This window comes from Stegastes partitus, unplaced genomic scaffold (genome assembly GCF_000690725.1).
Source record: "Stegastes partitus isolate 25-593 unplaced genomic scaffold, Stegastes_partitus-1.0.2 Scaffold645, whole genome shotgun sequence".
Taxonomy (NCBI): domain Eukaryota; kingdom Metazoa; phylum Chordata; class Actinopteri; family Pomacentridae; genus Stegastes; species Stegastes partitus.
In genome coordinates this window covers 1-21,583 of record NW_007578376.1, presented here as the reverse complement: position 1 = coordinate 21,583, position 21,583 = coordinate 1, and the positions used below count along the sequence as shown (strand labels likewise).

The 21,583-nt window shown below is 42.3% G+C and overlaps 2 protein-coding genes across 2 annotated transcripts; both read left to right on the top strand.

Annotated features, from left to right (window-relative positions):
• Positions 1-794: 794 nt before the first annotated feature.
• frrs1l (ferric-chelate reductase 1-like) lies at positions 795-5,045 on the top strand. The gene is made up of 5 exons (XM_008289908.1): positions 795-999; positions 1,277-1,361; positions 2,124-2,262; positions 3,643-3,889; positions 3,958-5,045. The coding sequence occupies exons 1-5, from the start codon at positions 795-797 to the stop codon at positions 4,128-4,130; spliced, it is 849 nt and encodes a 282-aa protein (XP_008288130.1). The 3' UTR covers positions 4,131-5,045.
• Positions 5,046-5,675: 630 nt separating this feature from the next.
• On the top strand, positions 5,676-21,467 carry tmem245 (transmembrane protein 245). The gene is made up of 11 exons (XM_008289907.1): positions 5,676-6,550; positions 9,848-9,965; positions 10,475-10,570; positions 11,796-11,903; positions 13,594-13,797; positions 13,883-14,052; positions 19,341-19,445; positions 20,696-20,778; positions 20,872-20,962; positions 21,053-21,151; positions 21,244-21,467. The coding sequence occupies exons 1-11, from the start codon at positions 5,951-5,953 to the stop codon at positions 21,448-21,450; spliced, it is 1,881 nt and encodes a 626-aa protein (XP_008288129.1). The 5' UTR covers positions 5,676-5,950; the 3' UTR covers positions 21,451-21,467.
• Positions 21,468-21,583: the final 116 nt, after the last annotated feature.

Below are 21,583 nucleotides of genomic sequence, written 5' to 3'. Positions count from 1 at the left end.
GGAAGTTTTTATTCTAGTAAATTGGAGTTTTGTTCTTTTTCTTTCAGTGCTGCTCATATGAAATCAAAAATATAATTTGGGTTTGAATTTTGGACATTACCAGGATCATTCGGGATCTTATAGAAACTGTATTTTCTCAACTGTTTCAAGGGGTATGAATAATTTAGACATGGCCTTTATTAGTGAAAATGTGCAAAAATGAAATCATAATAGTTAAAATCCATCATTTACACAGTGTTTTAATGTCTTCTGTCACTTCTTTATGTCATTTTCAGTCAGAAGAAAGCTATTAATCAAACACAATCTCTCTGTAAATCATAGCGTGGCATGTTTATGAATCATTTAGGGCTTGTTTGTTTCTGTGTTGTTTAAACTGCGGCGTTAAATGTCCAATTGATCGATCCCGTTAGCGGCACGTAGCGGCTCCTGATTGGATGCTGCTGTGATTGACGGGATGCGGGGAGGAGGGCGTCCGGACGAAACCATTCATCCGACCGAGGAATATGTAGAGATTAATGAACACCAGCAGGCATCCAGATTCGGGTTTCAGGGAGGATTACGGGCGTGTAGCTGAATTAGATGGTAAGATTAAGAATCTGGGTAATTTGGAGCTGGATTAGCCTCCTAATCGCATCCTCACGTCCCTGCGACCGGACGGGATGAGTCTGTGACGCTGCGATGGATGCCTGCGAAGATACAGAAATTCAAACCGCAAAAAGGATGCAAATCGATCCGAGGTCGGTTTAGTTTTTTGTTTTTTACCCATCGCTGCTCGTTCCATTTCTCTGGCCATGATGATTTCCCTGCGGAGTCTCGCTCAGCTGCTCATGCTGCTGATCCAGAGCGGATACCGGGGGGTCGCGTCGAGTCCAACCGACGAGGGCGCGCTCCGGACCGGCCACGGGGAGCACGGAGAGCCGGGCCACCAGGAACCGCACAAGGACTCCTACAGCACGTTCGCCTCCGAGTTCCTGGAGTCCAGATATCTGTCGGATGACGGTGAGGATGTCAAGAGTACAATCACACTTAGAGGTTTGTTTACATGCTCAGAGGCCCTGCTGCTCATTTGGTCCAACCTGGATCCTCTGCATGGGGCCTTTCAGCACCCAGGCCAGCTCCATGGAGGCAGCTGCCCACCCCCTTGGTCCTCACACACACACACACATTCATATGCACAAACACACACAGTGCAGATGGCCTCTCCTTGGGCTCCTCAGCTGCCTTGCTTGGCCCTATTTTATTTGACCGAACCCATGTTTTGTGTGCAACCCTGCAGGTTATCCGTTCCCCACCGCCCCACCGGTCGACCCCTTCGCCAAGATCAAAGTGAGCGACTGCGGAGTCACCAAAGGCTGCATAAGGTTAGAGAACAATGCACCTTCTGCACATCGCCGCCTCCGTCCCTCTTGGAAACAGAGCTGGAGTGCAGCTGTAATATTCCCCCCGGGCTGCTTCATCCTAGATGCTGTGGCCTCACTTCACAGAGCTGCAGCTAAAATGGGGAAACCTCTCCACTGTCTGTTCTCTCCTGAAACCTGCATGGAATCTAATTTAAAAACTGTCCTAGTTTGTTTGCAGTGGCGGAACCAGTCTGTCTTTGCAGTGGTGGCAAAATGTCTCAATAGGGTTTTATAAATTCCACAGTGGGGAAGTTTGTGATGCAGCAGCAATGCGCACAATGCTGACATGTAGGCATCATTTCATAACATTGATGTTGTACAGATTGTTCCATTTAGGGAAATTCAGATATTGCATTGCTTTGGTCATAGAAAATAACAATATTGCACATGTCTGATTATTGAAAAACAATGATATTGTACAGATTCTACCATGAATAGAAATGCTAATATAAGCAATAATGATTTTTGCAAAGATTTTCTGCCTGGTCAGAACTGCTTGATTATATGTATACAACAACTGTACAGAAATGGTTCTGCAGAAAAAAAAAGAAAATCTGCCAGCAAATGAATAGCTAGTGGATGAAAGTCCAGTTCTTTGAGCATGTATGTTTGTTTGGACCGTATTCTACATGAATCACACGTTCTCCACTGAGCCCAACAAGTCTGCAGGGCCTTTCAAGTGAAGACTGTCAATGATCATGTTTTGTTTTTGTCTGTGTCCAGGTATGGGAAGCCGGGGTGTGATGCAGAGACGTGCGACTACTTTCTGAGTTACCGTCGCATCGGGACAGATGTGGAGTACGAGATGAGTGCAGACACAGATGGCTGGGTGGCCGTTGGGTTCTCCTCTGATAAGAAAATGGTGAGAAGCTGCACAACCTCTCAGATTATTGAGACTGTTATTATACACCTATGGCAAGACAGAACAGCACTTATTTATACATGCAATCCAGCCCAACATTGTTAATTCTGGCTTGAAATGACACAAACAAGGACAAAAGACAATAAAACACTGAGGTAGAGGTGTTAATGATGAATGATGATGTCCAAAACTACTCTGATATTGTTGCCAGTTTTTTAAGGAAATGCAGCTTCTATACTATTCCAAATGCTCCTGGTAATTTCTACCATGAGTGTTCTAATGCACTGTAAACAGCTGATGCAGTAGTTCTGGTCAGTTACAAGTCATGACTGAAAACAAGGACCTGTGGTTGCACATAGTTGCTGCTCACAAGACAGTTAAAGGCTATAAAGTCATATCAAGTGTTCTCAAGCTCCAGTGGCCACATCATGAAAAAGTCCAAGGAGTTCCTCACTGTGGAACATGTCAAAGGGCTGCAGGAGGACAGACGTGAGCCCTGCACTGGAAGAATGGTGGAGGCCAAGAAGAATCCAAGGACCAGCACCAAGAGCATCCTGATGAATGTGAGCAGTTCTGGTAGCAACATGTCAACCAGACACTCCAGCAGACCAACAACAAGGCTGGTCTCCATGGAGACAAAGAGGATCCACTTCTCCAGGACAAAGAAGAAAGCTGCTGCTCATCACTTCATGAACATGGAGATGCTTTGACACAGAGAAAGGAGAAGCATTCAAGGCCAAGAGCAGCATCCCCACAGTCCAACATGGTGGTGGAACGTGATGCTTTGGGGCTGTTGTTGAGCCGACGGACCAGACAGCCTGGTCAGAGGAAACGGCTTCATGAGAACAGAGGAGAACATCAGGAGGCTGCAGGATGTTGGAGCGGCCCAGCCAGAGTCCAGACCTGAATCCATCCAGAACCTGTGGAGGAACTGAAGAGCAGAGTGATGGAGAGGAAGCCTTCAAGCTCCAAGAGCTGCAGATGGACACTTGGAGGAACTAAATCCCAGAAAGACTGTTAGACACTAGAACAGCTGTTGGACTCTGACACTGATTACTAAGAGAGAATATGAATAATTTTGAATATAGTAGTGAAAGTCCATCATCGCTAACATTGCGTCTTGCTGTCTTTTGTCACTTATTTATGTCATTCCCAGCCTGAAGAAACCTATTGGTTGAATAAAAATTCTCTATAAATGAAATTTTTGCATTAAGATGTATTATTTGGGAATGGAATTATGTCATAGTTCTATAGCAGAAGACACTGAGGTTTGCTTGCATAAACAATTATAGCGTCTGTCTCAGAAACTTAAATCTATTTTGGATCTACTCTATTTAATGTTGCATTCTGGAATAAGTTCTTTGTTCCTCGTTGCTTCAGGGAGGAGACGATGTCATGGGCTGCGTGCACGACGACAACGGACGCGTTCGGATTCATCACTTCTACAACGTGGGTCAGTGGGCCAAAGAGATCAAGAGGAACCCGGCTCGAGACGAAGAGGGAATCTTTGAGAACAATCGGGTGACCTGCCGATTCAAGCGTCCTCTGTACGTCCCCAGAGAGGAGACGCTGGTCGACCTGCACCTGTCCTGGTATTACCTGTTCGCGTGGGGACCCGCCATCCAAGGTGAGCATCGAGCTTTGGCATCACGTGTTTTTTGTCCTTTGTGGCGTCTTACATCTCCTTCCCGACAGGCTCCATCACGAGGCACGACATCGACAGCCCTCCAGTCAGCGACCACATGATCAGCATCTACAAGTACGAGGACATCTTCATGCCGTCCACAGCCTACCAGACCTTCAACTCGCCCCTCTGCTTGTTGCTCATAGTAGCTCTCACCTTCTACCTGCTAATGGGAACGCCATAAAGAAGCACAACAGAGCCAAGAACACGAGGAAGGAGAAGCAGCAATAAAAAAAAAAAAAAAAAGTTGCCATTTTTACCTGATGCCACATTCAAGTGTGCACTTTGCACAAAATGAGAGACTGTATTAGATAATATTAAACATGATAGAGTATATATTCACTACTCATACAGAGGATTATTAAACCCATCCTGTAGAGGTGTCATGTACTGGTCTGAGGATAAAACAACAGAGTAGTGTTAGTCTAAAACAGGCCAGTTATTTTCAGTATTTATGATAGCTTCCAAATATTACAAAATATATGTATAAAAAAAATACAAAGACAACACATGCCAGTAAATAAATCTCACTTGTCTTTGAAACACTGCATGCACTGGAAAATCTGGGAGTGATTTCAGAAACCCGCTGTTCACCGGTGACTCATGTTGAACTTGGCGAAAACACAACGGATTTCTGAGGACGAAAGCAAAACAAAGCAGCTCGCACAACTTCCTCCTGCCCCCCTCTCCCCTGCTGTGTGGATATCAGCAAAGACAAAAAGACGGTTTACTGCTGTCGAACATTTAGTTTCCGAGGTTTTAGGAACTACAGTATGCATTTACCATGTAAAAGATTTTCATGAACTTTCTATATTCATGTTTTGGTTCGTCTCACTTTTCCATGATTTCCTTTATTTTTCGCTCTTCCCCAACCACAGAGACTGTGTTGTTCATCAGTACTGTGGCACTGTGACTGAGTTTAACAAAGAGAGACTGATACATGGGTTACTATTGCCGACACAAGCAATAACACACTGAACAGGAGCAAACTGTGGACTGATAACATTTTGCTTGGATATTTTTTTTCCCCAGGTTCTAACTGTAGCCTTTGGATCTGTATTAAAAATGGCTGAATATGTTAAAATGTCTCCCACGGAAACAATCTGTCACGCTCTGTTTATTAACACCAACAAAGAACCTTTAACAGGATAAACATGATTTCGAAAATGACTAGATTCCCTCCAGAACACATAGAGGCTATGTGTGGTATAAATAAAATGCACAGGAAGTTTGGAACATGAGCAGAAATCTTGCTGAAACACAGTAGATCCAGTAAAGTCAAGAGGTTTATGAATTATTTAAAAGTAATTGATTTTTTATTGATGTTAAAAGGTGCAACATGCATGTCTAAAGAGGTCACTTTCTCAAACAAAGGACACACTCATGCCTTCATGTGTGTTTACTCAGCAGGGATACCAATACATTTTTAAAAAGCTAGTTTACAAGATAATGTATATTTGAAATTAGTGCATAATACCTAAGAGCTTTATTGCATTACATTACATTATATTTTGAATTGGCAACTACTTGCAGAACTTTGTGTTTTCCTTTGCAACGATATTTTGAACATAAACGGATGCAGAGAAGGCATAAATTGGTTCATAAAATTAAGTGTTCTTAAAAGAGTTACAAATAGTACAATATAGTGTAGTGTGGTATAGTACATTTCAATGTAGTATAGTGCAGCATAGTACATTTTAGTATAGTATAGTACACTATAGTAAATTATTGTATAATATAGTATAGTATGTTACAAAATAGTACAATATAGTATAGTATGGCATTTATTTTAATAAAATAAATATTCATATAAATTATAGTTGATAATAGTAAATTAGAACAACAAGAATAAGAAAAAGACTGTAATTAACTAATCCACCTGAAATAAAAGTACAGGAAGTGTTTGTTTTTTTATTTACACTCCATTTCCCAGGGTGCCTTCGGGCGTTTCGCCTGTGCTACGTCATATGTTTTGCTCCGTCACGCGGAGCTGAAGCGGGGAACATGGCGGACGAGGAGGACTCGGCGCCGGAGCCCGCCGCCGTCTCCCCCCCGGGGAGCCCTCACGCCGAGCGGCCTCACTCGGTATCGTTCTCGGAGAGCGTCCAGCCGGCCGTCGGGATGATGAGCCAGCTGCTCAGCCAGCCGTCGTCCCTCAAGTTCGACAAGAACATCAAGCAAGCCTTCTACAACACCGGGGCGATGATCTTCGTGGCGATCTGCTGCGGGGCGGCCGTGCTGGTCTACTTCATCCTGGAGGCCTTCCTCCGGCCGCTGCTCTGGGCGGTGCTCTGCGGGACCTTCCTCCACCCCTTCAAGTACTCCCTGGCCCGGCTCGGCCGCTCATGGCTCAGCGGTCTGCAGGACACCGGGACCCCCATCGTGGTGGGGACCCTGCTGGTCCCGGTGTGGTGCGTCAACTACGGGGTGGAGACGATGGGCCGGCTGGTGCTGGAGCGGCTCACGGTGCTGCTGGTGATCGGGGCCGGGGCGCCGCTCGTCTACTTCCTCTACCTGTCCTGGAGGGTCATCGGGATGCAGGTGATCCTCGGACACGTGTGCGGGGTCATCGGGGCCGCGCTGGACTGTTTCCACGCTGTGTGGGTGAGTGAAAGCAGCTGGATGGACCCACTGTCCGGTGACAAAGCACCCTCTGTGGGTGTCAGCTGGGTCAGAGTGGAGCTGGGTTTAGGTCCAAATCTGCTCCACAAAAATCACCCTTTTATCCAAACACTTCCTCTAATATTGTCTTTATTACTGTGTGGAAGATACATGCAAAGTCATAGAACCATAACCCATCTTCAGCCATGTGAAGCAGGACTTCATGTAGCCATAAAACCTTCTAATCTAATCAACAGAAAATAAATGAATAGCTTGATGGCAGATTGTCATATTAAAATGTAATAATTGAGTGGGTCCAGTTTGTCTGGTCTGGATATCTGCTGATTCGGTAGGTCTTGTGATTGTAAATTAAATTGATCATGGACTGTTGGTTCAGTAGGACCTATGTTATATAGTATTCTATGGCATGTTAAAGACCAGTTCATTGAGAAAATAATCTGTGGAGTCAATGATAACAAAACACTTATTAAAGGTCCCTTGTTGTGCCACTTATCATCAAATTAATGAAAGTCTCACATGTCCCCTGTTGTTCTAAACGGGCTTTAGTGTCTGAAGCTTCTGTATCTCAGATTGACAGCAAAACAGGCGACACAAATGTAAAAGATATTGTGAAAAGAGGGCTTTCTGTTGCTTCTTTGAGGTGGAAATATGGCAGAATTAATCAGATGTTGCGGTTAGCGGTGCAGAAGTGACTCTGAAGTGACTGCAGCTTAACATGTCGTCTAAATAAGCTGTGTTTCCGTCACTGTTTTAAACTCTCTTAGAAAAATATGCAAATGAGAAGAGCCCTATTGACACTTAAGCTGTATTAAAATGCAGAGCTAGAGAGAAGCAGCTGACTTTAGGTTGAACTGAAGCACAACAAGCGACATAAAAACACAGTTTTCACCATCTCTGAATGTCCCTCAGTGTTATAGCTTCCACAGAGCTCTGGCCTGTTTGCATGTTATCAAAGCTAATGATAGCGTTAGCTGCACAACTTGTTAGAACTGAGATTTCTCTCTGTTGTTGTTGTGCTGACATTTCCATCAGTAGTCCAGTGGAGCTACAGATGCTGGAAGTGCACAAAGACTCTCGTGTTCACTCTTTCACACCTCTAAGTTCATAACAACCACAAAACACATAAAATAGATTTTCAATATATGTGACTTTAATTACAGCTTTGCTTGAACACATTTCCTAAGTTTAAATAAAACAAGCTCACAATAAATAAAATAAAAATGTGTAAACTGTCACACATTCTGATCATCTCAAAGTGATAGAACTCTATGAACACTGTTGGCCGTAGAGTAAAACACGAGTTAACCCCTGTAGTTAATAAACCATAATGATGAATAAGAAGCTGCAAACTGCATCGTATTATCTTCAACATCTCTAAAACCGGCTCATTCAGTTAACTTCGATGCAGAAAGTTTGTTTCTTGGAACCTGAACCTGAAGTCAGCAGATTTAATTTGCTGCGGTTCCAGCGACTGATCGATCAATACTTTATTATTCCAAAACAGCTCCGGGGGCCTGAACTCTGCTTAGCTGTGACCAGATCCAAATTACATTAAATGCTCCTCCTCCTCCTCCTCCTCGGACACCGTGTTCTTTCTCTGAAGGCGGAGGTGGACCGACACAGAGGCTCGGTTTATAAATAGGAAGCAGGACGTTATATTAAATTACATCGAAAGATTTCTTTGTGTGCCGCGGAACCAGAGGAGTTATTGTGAGCAGCAGATCACACACTGGAGCATCTTATCCCAGGAGTTTGATAACACTAGAAACAGTTTGGGGGGAAATGTGTAATTGGGATGTATGATAAAAGACTTGAACAGAGAGTTGAGAGTTGAACAGTTACCACAGAGCTTCATATTCAACATAAAGTGCTGCTTTTCTTGGGGACTAAAGATTTCCGACATTGTTTTTGTGTTTTCTTTGGGTTTCTTCTGATTGGTGAGCGTCGCTGTCGCACAAGAAGGACGGCTAAGAGTAGTAAAATCAGTTTAAACCATCTGTCAGGCAACTGCACAACGTATTTTCTAAACTGCGACCTTTGCGATTTGCTGATTTTTTTTTTTAATCGTGATGTGCATTTGATTAATCGTTCAGCCCAAACTGTCGGGAAAGTTCAGAAAATCAAGTTTGATCACTGCGAGGCTCTTAGAATGCTTTAAAAATGTGAAACCAGTTTGGAAAACATCAGGAGACCAGTGTTGCATCATGTTAAAGTGACATATTTTACATTCTGATGTGGTGACAGACGGGCTTTTGAAACGTACATATAGTCATTCTATTGTTTGCTGTAGTCTACAGCGATGTTCTGGACAATCAGTCTCACCAGATAGTTTGTTTGGGATCAATATTATGAGATCATAATTTGTTTAAACGGCAAATAGTCACATATAAAATAACTACACATTATATTAGACAGCTGTTGTGATTTGTCGTGTATTTTTGAATGTCTTCTGTGCAGTGTGACACAGTTATAAAGTCATAAATCATAAAAAGAGTGGGGGAAAAGAATTAAAGTTGAATTTTTCAGATTGCTGGACTCACAAAAAATTTAGGAAACTAGAATCAGCATGTTTAACATTTTTCCACTTGCTCACAGGTGTTATGAGTGCTGGAAAAGAAAAGAAAGGCTTCAGATATTTTACAAATGAGGTGTTTTTTACTTTGCACATCAAGTCTAGAAAAATATTTCACCACGTTGAATGAATCTTCTAACACATTTCTGACAATATGGGTCTCTTTATACTGTTTTTGAGCCATGCTGCGTTTGTTTTATTGATCAAATAGGTTTTCTTTTCCTCTTGAATATTTAGTTACTTAACTGTTGGGCATAGCTGAGTCCATCATGGCTTCTCAGAGGATGCAGAATATTGAGATCTTTTAAATGAGACGTGCAGAATGAAGTGATTTCAGTGGCAACTTTAAGCTTATCTTTGGTTGTTTCTCCTCATTGATTTGTCACGTCACACATGATGTGTTCAGGGACCATAGGAAAGCTGATAATCTGATTATTCTTGTTTTGATTAGTGGTGAAACTTTGGCCTTTTTTTTCCTCTTCTTCTAAAGATAACATGACTTTCAAAGTCAGCTGCTTTGGGGTTCAAAAGGTTCAACTTTGCTTGGAATCATGAATGAAAATGCTTTTGTCACAATAAAGATCCACTTAAAATTGCAGTTGTTGCAGAACAGTGCAGCTTTCTGAGTGTTAAACCAAAGTAGCACCTGTCAGACTGGACATTTTACTTTTATGTTTTGACGTTGTGCCTGCTGTGTTCCCTCTCAGGTGTGCACGGTCGTGTTCGGCTATTTGCTGGCGGTCTGCTTCAAGTGGAGCCCCCACACCCAGCGCTACCTCAGGGCTCTGGCTCTCCCCGTCTGGGCCGCCCTGCTCTTCTTCATCGGTGAGTGTGGAGGTCTGCAGAACCTGCTCAGACATGCTGGATGCCGGTGCTTTTATGCAAACTCTCTCTTTTGCCCCCTCGAGGAGATTTTCTTCTAATTCTTCAGAAAATAAGCCTCCGGTGAAAGACAGTGTGTTCTTTTTCAGAGGTGAGGGAGTCGAGTAGTTTTGTGCTTAGGATAAGCTCCTGTCTGTACAAGTCCACGCAGCGCCGCTCAGTAAGACGAGGAAGTGGTCTGTATTTTTAGCACGCTTAAGGCGAGTGTTGACCTTCAGATTGTGAAATGTGAAAAGTGACTGAAGGCTTTGAAGAAGTAGTTCTGCTGAGGAGGAGAGCATTTATTAAAATGCCTTCACGATGATGTTAACCCACATTTTATGCCAAAATATATTTAGAAATATGACAGAGAGGAGAAAGTGGTGCCCCAGAGGTCAGCGTTACTTTCATAACCAGTTTATAAACACATGCAGACACAGACACCGATTTATCAGACGTATTTCTGTTTCCAGTGTCTCTGACTGGCTCGTGGAGAGTTCCCATATTCGTGGTTGTGGTTGGCCTCCTCATCGTGGGCTCCCAAGAGAAACCACCTGTTCCTGGCAGAGGTGAGGATTTATGCATGTTGACATTTACGGCCATGTGGGAAGCCTTCACACCAACTGGGTGAGAGGGACGCTTGGAAGAAGAGCACAAGTAAATGGTTTTTGAGTGCATTACAAACTGGAGGATGATGAGCCAAACCTCTGCAGACACAAGAGTGGTATCAGTCGTCTCATTTAACCCTCTGAACCCCGTCAGTTTCGGAGTGGTTTTTACTCACTGTTGGATCGTTTTTCACTGCGATGTGAAGTCCAGCACCTCTATGGAAACAGCAGAACTATGGCTAGAAGGAGGAGTAAAATTCTGAAATGTCTTCTGTACAGTATGACAAAGCTATAATACAATGAATCATCAAAAAAATGACAAAACCAAAGTTGAATTTCTTGGATTACTTATTCTGTGTAAACTGGAAAAACGTGCAATCAACATTTTTCATCAAGTGTCAGAAGGTGTTTTCATTAATGGGAAAAATAGTGGTCCTACATACGACAGACATTTAATTATTTGCATTTTTACAAACACAGAACTACTCTACATATAAACTCTTGAAAGATGTTTCGCCATGCTGAATGTATCTTCCAACAGCTTGCTCCTCTGTATACAGTTTTTGAGCCATGCTGCACTTATTTTATTGATCCAGTATGTTTTATTTATCATCTTATCTCCTCTCTGTTCTGTGTAAACACAGCCTGCAGTTCAGCCGAAAAATTCCCAAATTTTTGTCACCCGACTGTTAGTCACAGCCGAGCAACTCATATCTTCCTGGTTGTGCTAAGAAGTGCAGAATTTTTAGTTTTTTACAGATTCTTTTGAAGAAAAACTGCTGATTTTTGGGGATTTAAAAAAAAAAGATTCATGTAGAATGCAGTGATTTTTATGTAATATCACAATTTCAAGCTTAGATGTGGTTATTTTTCAAATAAAACTGAACATCACCCATGTTTTGTTTTCAGAAAACTGAAAATCCTTTGATTTTTTTTCTCTTTTTGCTGTTTCTGGCTCTGATAATAGTGCAATTGTGGCATTTTTTTTCAAACCCACTGGCTGGTTTTGGGTGTCAGACGGTTACCACTCTGCAATAATTAAAATATTTTTTCCTAAACGTTGATCTGATCTGCTCATAATTAACTTTGATGAGCTGCTGTGATTGCCTCCTGTGTAGCTTTTTGCCTTTTTGCTCTTCTGCCTTTGTGTGTTACAGCTGTTTTCATTCTGTCTTCATCTCTCCAGGAGAGCTGTCGGGGCAGATGTTGTCGTTTGCTGCTAACACTATTTACATGGCCATCTCCTGTAGCAACCTTCAGCCCAAAACTCAGCCCAGAGAAGACTCCGGCACAGGTACGACAGCTGCTCTTTATTCAGCTCGGTTTATTTTATTACAGATAAACTGTATTTCTGTAGCTCCCTTCAAAACTGGAGTTAAAAGGTGTTCTATGCATCAATGAAAAAAACAATTATAAAACATTAACAGAAAACATGAAAGCACAAGAGGGAAATGTGACAAAGAACAATAAAAAAGAGATCAAGTGTTATACAAATGGTTTTTAAAGCTTCTTGAACTGAGCTGTTGGGCCTTAAATAGTAAAAGCACAGACCTCCTTTTGTTTTAACTCTGGACTTTGAGACTTTAAACAGCAATTGATTCTCTGATCTAAGGGTTCGAGATGCCGAAGAAGGTGTTAAAAGTTCAGAGATGTAAAGTGCAGCCAGACTGTGTAGCAATTTAAAAGTAATGAAGAGAATCTTAAATTGAATTCTGTACCAAATGGGGGAGCTGCTGTAAGTCAGCCAGGACTGTGCTGAGTAAGGTAAGAGAAAGTAAGAGTGCGGATAAGCAGCTGAAGGTTTGGTCTTAGAAGTGTTTCTAATTCGTCTGTGGCAGAGTTGAAGAAGAGTCTTGATGTGTTGGTTAAAGTTGAGGTTTTGATTGAAAGCAACTCCCAGGTTTCTGGCTGAGTGCTTTATTTTTGTTGCTAGTGATCGAAAATAGGTGGTGATATTGCTTGAAATGTGATTGAAACCAGTAACTTCAGTTTTATTTGTATGAAGTAGAAGGAAATTTGAAGCCGTCCAGGCCTGGTAGTGTTACAGAGAGTGTATATTTTTTATGATTATCAGGCCAAATAAGATTTATAGTGCTTAAAAGAAGAATTCACCCGTTGGAAGTTTCCCCTTTTTATAGTTTTTCAACATTAAATCTTGGTCGATATAGTTTGGCATTAACAAAGTTTACAGAAGTTAGTTTTCCCCTTTTCCTTTACAAGCTTCACCCCCACATCATGATGCTGCCACCGCCATGCTTCACATCATGATGCTGCCACCGCCATGCTTCACAGTGGGGACGGTGTGTTTGTGATGATGTGCCAAACGTAGCATCTAGTCTGATGACCAAAAAGCTCAGTTTTGGTGTCATCAGACTAAGAGCCATCTTTCTATTTTTAATTAACTGACATTACCTTGTAAAAATCTGTTTTCACTTTGATGTGAAGGAGTCTTTTTTTGGGAGGGGTAAATTCTTCTGTCCCCACATCATGATGCTGCCACCACCATGCCTCACAGAGGGGATGGTGTGTTTGTGATGATGTGCCAAACGTAGCGTCTAGTCTGATGACCAAAAAGCTCAATTTTGGGTCTCATCAGACAAAGAACCATCTTTATATTTTTAATTAACCTTGTAAAAATCTGTCTTTTTTTATTTTTTTTTGAAAAAAGAAGCCAAATTAAATTGACCACAATTCAGTGCTGAAAAGCAATTTAAGGGAAAAACTGGGAGTCGTCAGTATAACAGTGCTGGAAGTTGCAAATAACATGACTCAGAGGCATCAGATACAAACTGAACAAAGTAAGTCCCAGAACTAAGCCCTGAGGGACCCCACATGACATGAGGGCTGTTAAAGAAGACAAATTGTCCACAGTTTCTCTGATAACTCTGTTCCACCGAGGCTAATCTAGTTCTCTTATGATCCACTGTGTCCAACACTCTGACTACCATCAGTCATATGCTTCTTCTGTGTTTTCTACCCTCAAGATGGCATCCAGTCGGCGGGTCCCATCCCAGTCACCCCAGGGTTCCCTCGGGGTTCTCGTTCCTTGCCGGCCGGCCTCTTCCAGAGAGAGAAGAGCTCCCAGAGAGCCAGCGATATCTACTTTATTCTGCTGGTGTGGGCCATCGTTCTGGTTCAGGTGTGGCTCAACCTGTGGATCCTGCAGCTGCTGCCGATCCCTGTGGCCGGTAACAAACACAAATACAAACACACATGTGCACACTTCCTTTCACCTGCCTGTCCTGAGGTCTTCGTGTTGCCCTGGTGGTTTAGTTTGGGTGCTGAAGAAGCTGGTGGTCCACTTTGGTCTGAAGAGCTTTGCAGAGCGGACCCTCGCCTCGTGGTGGACGGTGTTGGGGAAGTTTGGACGTGAGCGCGAGGAGGCCCTGCTGCCGGGACCCATCAAAGGCCTGGCTCAGTTCCTGCTGCGTATCGACACCAAGGTAACGCCTCTGTCCACGTTTTCTCTGGCTTTGATCCTATTCAGGACACATATTTTTTAAGCTGCACTGGTACATCTTTTTAGTGTTCATGCTGTATATTCATCACTGTCATATTAAAGGCCCTCAGTGGCTGTCACGGACTGTCTGGCCAATAAATCTTGAAGGTCAGGACTGATGGGTTTCTGCAGCTTAAAGGCTGGAAAGTAAGTATTGAAAAAGTTAAGGAAAATTGAAGTCCTCAAAATGTAAAACAGCTCTGTGTAGAGTTTTTTTTTTTAAAAGCCCTTTAACCTCAAAAGCTACTGGCCGTTTGAAAGGCAAGTTATCTTTAAAAAGTCACAAAAATTACACCATTTGACGGAGCCAGAAACGGCAAAAACAGATAAAATTATAGAATTTTAAAGTTTTCAATGTCGCTTGATCTGATCATTTGTTACACGCGGTTCAGTCAGAAAAATTATCCAAATCTGGGCTTAAACTTGTGACATTTCATCAAAATCACTTTATTCTATATGTCTTCAGAAATAAACCGTTTCTACTAAGCAGATTCTGTAAAATGCAAAGAATGTGGTGCTCTGATGTGCAACCAAAAACCACAATTTACACAGCGGTCACGTGGCAAAAAGTCAGGAATTATTCAACTGAGCTGTAGGCAGTGTTGACCAAGAACAGAAAGGAGACAAGTATGGAAACAATTTAAAGTGACTAAAAGCAAAATAAAACGTATTGATTAATGAAATAAATGCAGCACGGCTTAAAAATAGTATGTAAAGGAGCATACTGTCCTCAAGTTGATGGAAGATACAGTCAGCATGGTGTTTCTCGAGCTGATGTGCAGAGTAGTGTGGAAAACATAATGTTAACATTTTTCCAGTTTTGGCAACACCTGTGGGCACAATTTCTTTTTATATTTGTAAAATAAATCAAAGATATTCAGCTTCTTTTTCTTAATGATTTAGAGAATTAAAAGTGTGTAATTCTGCATAACGGACGTTTCTGAGTTCTCCCTCCTTCTTCATGGTTGTTCTGCTTCCATGGAGCTGCAGGACTTTATTTTACAGTGAAAATTGAGCCCACAGTGAATAAAAATGGTCAGAAACTGCTTGGATTTTAAGAAGAAGAGATCCCTCCCTCTGACGTTGAGGTCTCCCTGAACTCATTGTAGCCATTGTCGTTGTTGTTGTTGTTGTTCTTTTGGCCTGGTTTCAACACTCATCAATGTCATTTCCAGCAACAGCTGGCAGCTGTTTTTAGCAAAAAGCTCCAATAATCCCACTGTGCACTAACTGCTCAGAATGGCAGATAGACAACATCAGTGATTAAGTAATGAACAGAGAAGCTGTTCCCAAAAGCAGAACTAGAAACAGAGTGAATGTGGTTCAACATGTGGCCACATGAATGTTAACGCTGCTGCTCGTCTGCTGGGTGTGTAAGTTGTTCTGTTGCTCATAAAGAATTTATAGGAGCAATATGTCAGTGTTGTTTGTACAGGTTGTTGCACTGAGGGGTGCACGATGAAGTAAGGTTAAGGTGTTAGAGGTATGTTGAGCCTGCAGCGGGTCTCTTTAACGAGCTACGTCATCATGGTAACTGATGCTGAACAGTTAGCCTGCTCCAGACCTGATCAGAGTTTGGGATTTAAATCAACTGTGTGATGCGAGTCTTCCCCCTGCAGACCTGTTGAGCTCAAAGTCAGTAATTGGAACTACAATTGTTTTCTTTCATTGATTAACCTGTTGATTAGTTTCTGGATTCATTTGTGAGTTGTTTAGTCTCTGAAATGTTGGTAGATAGTTAAAAATGTCGCCCACAACCCAAAGATACTCAATTTACTGTCATAGAGGAGGAAAGAAACCAGAAAATATTCACATTTAAGATGCTGCAATCAGAGAATTTAGACTTTAGACCAATTAGTCTGTCTGAATAACTGGAGAATAATGTAATGGTTGACAACAAATCAAACTAAACTGAATGAAGCAGTTGCAGTAGCACAAACTGTGTGCATTGCATTGCTGTTTGTGATGCAGAAAAATAAATAAATATGTTTTATACTTGGTCCTATTGTGGTGCAGAGACCATTATGTACTGGTGGTTGTGCTGCCAGCAGAACATAGATTATAAAAGTAATTAGTCTGTCAGTAAATATTCAATCAATGACATTAATTTGACTTTGATTTTACCTAAAAGTTGTTAGAGTTCCAGACCTAAATGCACCTTCTCAATATCATGTGTACATGATAATTAAATCAATTAAAGTTTACAGTTGTGAGTGCTCTAATGTGCATTGAGACTCACTGAGGGACAAAATAAGTAGATTTATTTACACAATTAACAGTTTTCTACCAGCATTCCTCTCTTTTGCAGCAGCAGTGTTGCTTTTTGCCTTAATAAAAAAGTTCCATCTCCTCATAGCTCTCCATTATTACAACCTGCTCCTCAGGACTGAAGTATTATGTGCAGAAGAAAAAAGTCCAATATTATGTGATGAACAAATTAATAGCCGTCCATTCTCTCTGACGGGCTTTTAGGAGGGTTTTCATAGGACACCCCTCTAGTCTCACTGGTTAAAATCACCTAATGCTGCTTTTAAAGGAAACAAAACTAGACGTCAGTGAAGGTGCATCTGGGAACAAGTGGTTTTATTTTTCAGGTGTTCTAAAATGGCCTCTTTGCTGACACCTTCTCCTCTCTTTGTCCCCGTGTTCTGGGATGTTATCGTGTCTTTGTAGTCACACTGATTTGCATTGAAATCCTCACACCCCGTAGTCCGGTCCTGCCTGCCACTTCCTGGTCCCTCACTGTGTTTCTCGTGGCATGGGTACATATGATGACTGCTGCACAGATCTTTTCCAATAATAATCTTCCCAATGTCTCTTTGTCTCCTCCCCAAGCTCTGGCATTGGCTTAACAAGCAGGTAATGATGTGGGGGAGCAGAGTGCTGAGAGAAAGACTCACCTTAAAATAACCTGATGTATATTTATGTGTGTGTGTGTGTGATGGCGTGAGCACACCTTGTAGTAGCTTGGACTGGCGTTTTTTTTTTTCACCCATCCACTGTCACCACCCCGTCATCCCGTCTTAACGTCTGTCCCCCTCGCTGCTTTCCCCCGCTTCCTGCCGACGTCTTTACAGGAAGCTACAGTCGGAGGCGGGACTCGCTGATCCCTCGGCCTCGTCTGTATCTTCCCGGCTTTGATCTGTGACTGGCAGGTTTGTCCAGAGAGTGTGTGTGTGTGAGCTGCATGGAGAGACGGCTGGTGTAGAGCGAGCAGAGTGGTGGAGAGAGACGTCAGCGCACATGCTGGTTCATAAACCTGGTGTGTTTTTATGAGAGTGTCCGCGGAAGGGTCGAGGGACGGGACATGGACAAAACAATGGAAACACTTAAGCGCAGTAAACACACCTTTTAGCTTCAGAGGAGCTCCAGCTGTCTTTGTGGTGTTGGATACTGGACGTTGCTGCAGGTTTTTAGGGACCGAAGATGTGCTTTAGATGTCAGCAGCTCACTTGGAAAGACGTATTAATCCACAGATGAAAGTAGTCCCACACAGATGTGCTATTTTCTACAATTTCACAAATGTTTTCTAAAAGATTCCAATTAATAAGTGTTCAAAAAAATTCAACTAGACGCTTGTGATGTTCTTTAATGATTTATGTGTCCAGGCTGAGTACGGAGCCCCCCAGAGGGTCAAGGCAAGAAATTTTTAGATTTTCATTCTCTTGCAATACTATCGTTACCTCTCGATGCTTTTGCAGTACTTTTGAGTTACCTTGCAGTAGTTTTGCACCCCTTTGCAGTTGTTTTATGTTGCTTTGCAATATCTTTGCATTACCTCGCATGAGTTCTTTGCATTTCCTTGCTTCTGTGTTGCTTTTTTCAATGTACTTCCTACCTCTCGCGATACTTTTTCGTCCTTTTGCAATAGTTTTGCATCCCCTCCCAATACTTTGGCGTTCCCTCGTGATACTTTTGTGTGACCTCCCGATGCTTTTGTGTTCCCTTGCAATACTTTTCTGTTCCCGCTCAGTTCTTTTGCACTTCCTTTGCAATGTTTTAGTGTTGCTTTTGCTTCACCTTGCAACATTTCCCACCTCTTGCAGTACTTTTTGCGTTAGCTCTTGCCGTGACCTTTAGTGGGCTCCTTCACACATAAGACCAGCTCATGTGTACGAGCTTGTGCTGTTGCAGATTCACTGCAATTTTACAGCGTATTAAAGTATTTAAAAGGTTTTTTCCTCTGTCCTCCATTAATCATCACGTCATCTGCATGCAGCAAAATGATGACTGATCACACCATACTTTCTTAGAGTTGTATTTGAAATAGTATTTTTTTGTAATTAGCACTATATTTACATGCAGTAATATAAAACACAAACTAATTAGTGATCTCGAGTTGAGTGTCAAGTCTTGTCTAAAGCAGACATTTGCTGCTAATTCATACTTTACGCCTAATTTTCCTCTTTAATTTCCCAAATGACTTCATTCTAAATTGAAATCCTATTTGATGTGTTTCCATTTTTTTGTTTACCAAGTTGTTGAGCTTAATCCACATCAGTCAGTCTGCCAGGTAGAATTCTGCTCCTTTATAAGGTAAGGCTGCAGTGTTGTGCTTGGTAAAGAAAAAATCCGATTTGATTCATGATATAGTCACAGAAAAGATCACACATATCGCCTTGAGCTTTACCGCTGTGATAATGTGTCGTTATAATGATGCAGAGTGAGCCGTACTGACTTCACATCATGTCACCATCCATATAATATCCAACCATTAAGCCTAAACACAGAGGCGTCCTCTAACAGAGCTCCTCCCAGTCACTTAACATGGACTCCAGTAACTTGATTAATTTAATGCTTTTGTGGAATTAACACATGAGCACAGACATGAAGACTAAAAGTGGTGATGAACTGTTTTGAAGCATCGAGAAACCTGAGTTTAAGAATGAACACGATGATAGAACCGATCACATCTGAAATAAACTCATAGACTCACAGCAGCACACATTCTGAATTAAACTCCTGCATGCACCTTAATGCTGAAGGATGTGTGCATGTTTGTGTACAGCTGTCGTTTAGTTGACCACTTTATTATCCTCTGGGCTCAAGGGGGCATCTTTTAGATCCAAAATGGCATCTTCACACGGGAAGAACACAGGTTTCTCCATGTTCCTGATCGCTGTATGAGTTCACCTCCGTCTGGATTGTACTGACTTCTTCTGTTCTTCCCTGTCATTTCTCCCTTTCCTCTATTTCTTCTTCTCTCTTTTCCTCCCCCTCTCCTCTCTGCAGATGATTGTGTGGTTGGAGCGATCGCTGGATAAAATCATCAGCATCTTCATCATCTTCCTCCTGGTCACAGGGACGCTGCTCATGGCTCTGCTGCTGACTGCTATGGTAGGTTTTCATCCTGTGAAATTAATGCTAAACTTCTGCAGACTGGGAGTCATCTTAGTTTATCCACAGAAACTCATCTATAAATGTCATCAACACCTTCTGCCCTCATTCGGCTCCATATCATGATGCTGCCACCTCCGTGCTTCCCTGTCAGGACGATGCATCCACTGTGGTGGTCCTGGTCAGGTTCACACCAAACATGCTGGACTCCATCTGAGCCCAACACATTTATCTTCATCTGACCAAAGAATGTTCTCCAACATTCATTAGGCTTCTTTTCATGTTCTTTAGCAAAGTTTCATCTTGTGTGTGTGTTTTTTTTTTTTTTTTCAAGAACAAGCAAGTTTTGAAAGTCAGAAACAGCTACTGTCTGTTTTTCACAGCCATATTTTTAAAGTAGTCTGTGGTGTTGTTTTTGGAGGACGACCACTGCAGACGTGATTAGTGCTACTATGGCTTCTTCTAGATCTCCTGATTGCGGCTGCTGCTGTGTTTTGGTAGATCTTTGGTTGATAACTGATCTTTCTGGATCCTTTTTCCATCTTTGCGAAGCCTCACTACCAGATTTTTCAGTTCCTGTGGCAATTATTTTTAATGGGGAGTCATGATGCATGTAGTACATCCATCCATTATCTATACACCGCTTAATCCTCATTAGGGTCCTGGGGGGCTGGAGTCTACTTAGGGCGAAGGCAGGGGACACCCTGGACAGGTCGCCAGTCTATCACAGGGCTACACTTAGAGACAGACAACTAAGCACACTCACATTCACACCTATGGACAATTTAGAATCACCAATTAACCTTGGCATGTTTTTGGACTGTGTGGGAGGAAGCCAGAGAACCTGGAGAGAACCCACGCTGCACGGGGAGAACATGCAAACTCCACGCAGAAGGATTCCGGTGTCCCCACCGGGACATGAACCGGCAACCTTCTTGCTGCGAGGCAACAGTGCTACCAACTGCGCCACCCTGCAGCATGTAGTACATTTTATAACCATTTATGCAGTCAGGCTGAATGGAAATCACAGGTGTACTCCAATTAATTTCAGCGATCGTAGACGTATTTGCTTTTGTTGCATTGAGTGTCTACTTTGGGGCCTGAATTTTCAGTGCAGTCGTTTTCAAGAATTTGTTTTTGTTCTTAAGAGTAAATATTGTTTCACTTACTTGGCTCATTTGACATTTAGAGTTTTGGACGCTCACTTCTGTTGTATAGAATAGTTAATAAATGTGCATTTATCTTTCTAGGTTCATCATGAAAGTGCTCACATCATCGAGGTAACCAGCAACCTCATCAACGAGACTGTATCCAACCATCCAGAATGGGCCAAGTAGGACACTAGACTGTTTTCATTTGCATCTTTCTTTCTTTATTATTTGTAACTTACTGAACCCCTCTCGTCTTTTATTCTGTCCTCCTCTAGTTGGCTTCCGGAGGCCCGTGTGGTGCAGAAGGCTCTGAATTCAGCTGCTACTAATGTTTATCAGCACGGGAGAGAATGGATAACGCAGAAGGTTGGAACCATAATTTGCTGCGATGAGGAAAATACAAGCAACAACAAAATACACTGACAGTGAGAACAAATGTTTTTCCTTTGTGTGCAGCTTCATAAGATGTTAGGAGACAAGGTGAACCACACAGCGGTCATCGAGAAGCAGGTTTTGGAGCTGTGGGACCGACTGTACCACTCCTGGTTTGTGAAGGTAGTGTGAGAGAGTGAAGCTTTACCGCCTGCCAATATTGTATACTCAGTGTTTTTCCATCTTTATATCAAATATTGTGTAAATGTTTGCAGAATGTGACCCACTCTGGACGACACCGTGGGCAGAAGATGATGGCTCAGAGGCACAACAGCTGGTTAGGGGACATCCTGGACTGGAAGGACATTGCTTCTTTTCTGCAGGAAAATATTGAGACTCTACTATCAGTAAGTATTTTACACTGTGTGCTGAGAGTAGCAGATTATTTGCGTATATTTAACTTGAATTGGGCTTTTTTTTGACAAGAATTTACACCTTTCAAAGTGACTCACCGAATTAAACAAACATAGTTGCAGCCAGTTTGTTCTAGAAGTCACACAGTTAGTGAAATGGAGATCATCTGAGTGCAGTAGTTGTATTTTAATTAACTGTAGT